Raw genomic sequence first — 4,062 nt, 5'->3', positions numbered from 1 at the left:
CTTGTAACATTCCTTGGCTTCCTTAGGATCTCCTCTGATTTCTTGGATACTCCACCTGGTAGGGAATTTGATGATTTGATGGTATGTGGAGGGGATGGCCTTCATCTTATGTATCCATGTTCTGCCTAGGATTATATTTTATGATGACAAAGTGTCAATCACCAGGAACTTGACTTGTAAGTTGACTCCTTTCGCATAGGTGGCTAATGTTATTTCTCCACTTGTTTTCTTGGTTTCCCCGCTGAATCCTACTAGCATTGTTGACTTATTGATGATGTTCTTCTCGTTGATGTTCATATGTTTCAGGGTATCAAGCATGATGATGTTTGCAGAGCTTCCATTATCAACAAGGATTCGCTTGATCATACAATTTCCAACTGGGAGTGAAATCACTAGACCATCATGATGACCTTCTATTGCATCGCTCTCTTCAAACATGATGGAAATGTCCTCTTTTGATTTTTCCCTTCAGTCGGGCTGATCTTTATTGCTTTCCTTCGCATGCCGCTTCGCTGCTTAATATGTTAAGCCGTATATTTCTGACCCTCCTGATATGAAACAAATGGTTTTGACGATTGGCTGAGGAGGTGGGGGGCCTCCTTGCTTTGATTCTCTTTCCTTCCCCGGAGCTTTGGATCTATCTGACAGAAGTTCTTTGAGATATCCTTTCTTCAGCTGGTAAGCAACCTCTTTGAAGAGCGCGACACATTCATCGGTTGTATGGCCAATATCTGAATGGAAATCGTACCATCTTGACGGATCTTTCTTTTCTCCAGGTCTGTCACTCTTTCTAGGCCACTGCACGGTGTCTCCCATCTTGTTCAGGGTCCTAATTACTCCTGCAGGGTTAACATTAACACAATACTGAAACAATTTAGGTGGGAGTTCAGGATCTTCCCTCCAGTCTGAGAATTCTTCTTTAACAGCATTGATTGATCCTTCATCAAAGCGGGAGCGCTGATACAGTTTGAATCGATGGTCTCTCCTGGGAAAATTGTTGTTCCTTCTTGACTAGCGATCTGGCTCCGGGGTCTTTCTTGCGTAGACATCTTCTTCAAACCTGACGTGAGCCATAGCTTTGGCTTGTACGTCCTCGAAGGTCGTGCAGGGATATTTGGTCAACTCTTTGTAGAGCTCACTATGGTCTAGCAACCCTCTTCTGAATGCTTCCATTGTTGTAGGAACATCGCATTTGTGTATCCCAATCTTCTCCCTGTTGAACCTGTTAAGATAGTCTCTCAAGGATTCTCTGTGTCTTTGCACAACACGGTACAGATCTGAGGAATGCTTTTCGATTTTTCTACTACTAGCAAATTGAATCTTGAATAGATTCACCATTCCTGCAAAAGATCGAATTGTCCAATTATCTAAATTAATGAACCAAGTTAGGGCTGGACCTGACAATGTGGCTCCAAAGCCTTTGCACATGATAGCCTCTCTGATATCTCTAGGGATTGAGCTTGTCATAATCTTCTGCTTGTAGAGGGACACGTGCTCATCAGGGTCTGCTGTTCCGTCGTACATAGTCATGTTGGGCGTGCTAAACCTCTTTGGCACTTCTACCATGGCGATCTCTTCTGAGAAAGGAGACTTTATATATCCATCCGCTGCCTCTTCTTCCATGGGCTTTGACACTCCAGGGATTTTGCGATCTTGGCCTCAAATGCCTTTAGGTATTCCTTAACCACCTTCTCTATTTTTCCCTGCTCAGTTCCTTCTTGTCTATCTTTCTTGAGAGTTCCTGCATCCAGAGAATCTAGTTCTAGGGGAATTTCCTTGTTGTTAGATCATTTTCCCCGTTAGGGGTGTGGAAGGTTCCAGACATATCAAGCTGCATGGCTATACTTTCGGTGCTTTTTCTGGTGTTAACGGTTTTCGATGCAAGTGATTGTATTTGGCTACGGAAGGCTTCATTTTGTTTGGTTAAGCTGGTGAGTTTGGCTTCGGTTTGGACCTTTTGGGCCAACAATGTTTCGATTTGGTTTTTCTGTTGGTCTATGGTTTGATGGAATGCGTTCATTCATTCATTGATTTCGGCAATGGTAAAGGGTACTGGTTGTCCACTCATGGTGATTGTCTCGGATTTTGATGAATTGGTAGGTTAATTGATTATCAGCCCCACGGTGGGCGCCAAATTGTTTAGGCAAATCTCAGCTGGGACATCTAAGAATCTGCTAGGTTTTGAGGGGTAATAACAATCATTCCACCAATAATATACAAAGCAATTAAGAATGATAATAAAGCATTAAATAACTAATAAGTAGCAATAAGTGTTCGATAAGATCAAAGAGATTGAGTTCAGAGATACAATACTGAATAAGGACAGGCCTCCTTGTTCAGCAGGGACACAGATCTGTAGATAGAAGTAGAGTAACAGCTTATATTGAATTATGTGCGAGCGTACGTGAATGTTATAATGTCTAACTCTTCCTTTTTATACCTAGGGATTCCTAGGGTTACATAGATATTCAGAATATATTCGAAATATTGGGGATCTTCTTCATTTATTCTGTTCCCTGTTCTGTAGGTGTATTCTTGGCAAGTATCTTCTTGATTGATACTCTTGATCCTGCTTTTCTTGTGTGTTCCAATCAAGTCGTTTTGTCTATTTTGCGCAATTCTTTGATCTTGGATTGGTTCCCTACGTATACTGGGTTGTATATTAATACGGCCCAAAAAATTGTACATATTCTTTCCTAATCCACCTAATTAATTAAGTAAGAACAATGTGATTAATTAATCAAGGGTCCACCTAATTAACTAAACTCCACACGAACGACGAGCCTAGAGTGCACCAAGGTAACAAGTTTTTGCAAGGACAAATGTTTAGTACACGAAAAGATAAGATAAGCAACCTAAAAAGCTGATTTGACTGTTAAATCGCAAGTGCGTGTTAGAGAAACCCTAGCAACTTAGCAAGGCACATCTTGAATAACAGAAGAGGGAAGTAGGATCCCGCCAATAAGAAGGACTATATTAGATGGCACATAAAAGAGACAAGGAAGAATTGTCACATTTTTTAATTTTCAAAACAAATGATCAATAGTCAAATCCAGCTTTTAAATATTCGAAATGTCCAAATTAAGCATAGTAATAAAACCTAGAAGCGCACCAAGTATCAAAGCGAAATAGAGCACTAGTACAGTAGTACCATTATAAACTTTCCATATATGGCCTTGAAATAGGAGGGGATTAATTTAATGATTCTTTTTTCCAAATCCAAGAGTCCCTATTTGGTTGAGGAGTACAGTCAAAAAAAGATTTATGAGCTATATATTTAGAACATAGTGACAAAACAAATCCATGGTCTATTTGGGTAAGAGATTATATTAAAGTTTTATGTTAATTTTTAAGAGTTTTTTTAAGGATGGGTCAATCTTTGGCTTATAAGGGTCTATTATATGAAAAGGGTCTATAAGACAAAAATGATACAATTATTCTGTGTATGTTTAGGGTAAAAATATTACCCTCTCCACATGGTCTAATAAGATGATAACACATGTCCTAATCAATGACTGCCGCATGGTACCCAGCTCAACTAAAACAAAAAGATATTGATGAGTGTCATTTATGGCACTCAGAGGGTAGTCTTTTAAGACGTTTTCATCCTATTTTTCATAGTTTTCTTTTATCATTTCGGTCTTTTCTCCTTTAGTTTCTCTATTTCTTCTTTCATCGTGTTTTACTTTCCTTTATGTGGTTTTCTTCGTGTTTCCCTTTTATACGACTCTTTTTCTCTTCTATTCTCTCTTTGGTTACTTTTGTTGGTGCTTAAGGAGTTGGCTTCGCAAAGGAGTCAAGAAGAGAAAAAAGGGATAAGCAAAGAAGAATCAAGGTCCTTAGAGAGGGCACGAAAAGGGCGCTCTACATTTTCCAATTGCCGCGGGCGCAGGCCTTGAGGGCTGCGGGCGCGGATAAAATGCAGAAAATTGATGATTTTTGGCAGGAACTCTTTGCGCCCTAGCCGCGCTCTAGCCATGACGCGGAGATTCTTGAGAGACCGCTCCCTTTGGAGAGACCGCAGCCCCCTGTTTACCATTGGAAGCAGGGCATGTGTCGCGC

The 4,062-nt window shown here is 40.3% G+C and overlaps 1 protein-coding gene across 1 annotated transcript; it reads right to left on the bottom strand.

Moving 5' to 3' along the window:
- Positions 1 to 516: 516 nt before the first annotated feature.
- LOC110691160 lies at positions 517 to 1,623 on the bottom strand. Its single transcript, XM_021868077.1, has 2 exons — positions 1,061 to 1,623; positions 517 to 985 (listed from the first exon to the last, which is right to left on the bottom strand). The coding sequence occupies exons 1-2, from the start codon at positions 1,621 to 1,623 to the stop codon at positions 517 to 519; spliced, it is 1,032 nt and encodes a 343-aa protein (XP_021723769.1).
- Between the last annotated feature and the right edge of the window lie 2,439 nt (positions 1,624 to 4,062).

Source organism: Chenopodium quinoa, unplaced genomic scaffold (assembly GCF_001683475.1).
Source record: "Chenopodium quinoa cultivar QQ74 unplaced genomic scaffold, ASM168347v1, whole genome shotgun sequence".
NCBI lineage: Eukaryota > Viridiplantae > Streptophyta > Magnoliopsida > Caryophyllales > Amaranthaceae > Chenopodium > Chenopodium quinoa.
Note: the sequence above shows the minus strand (reverse complement) of the source record. Positions and strands in the feature narration are given on the sequence as shown.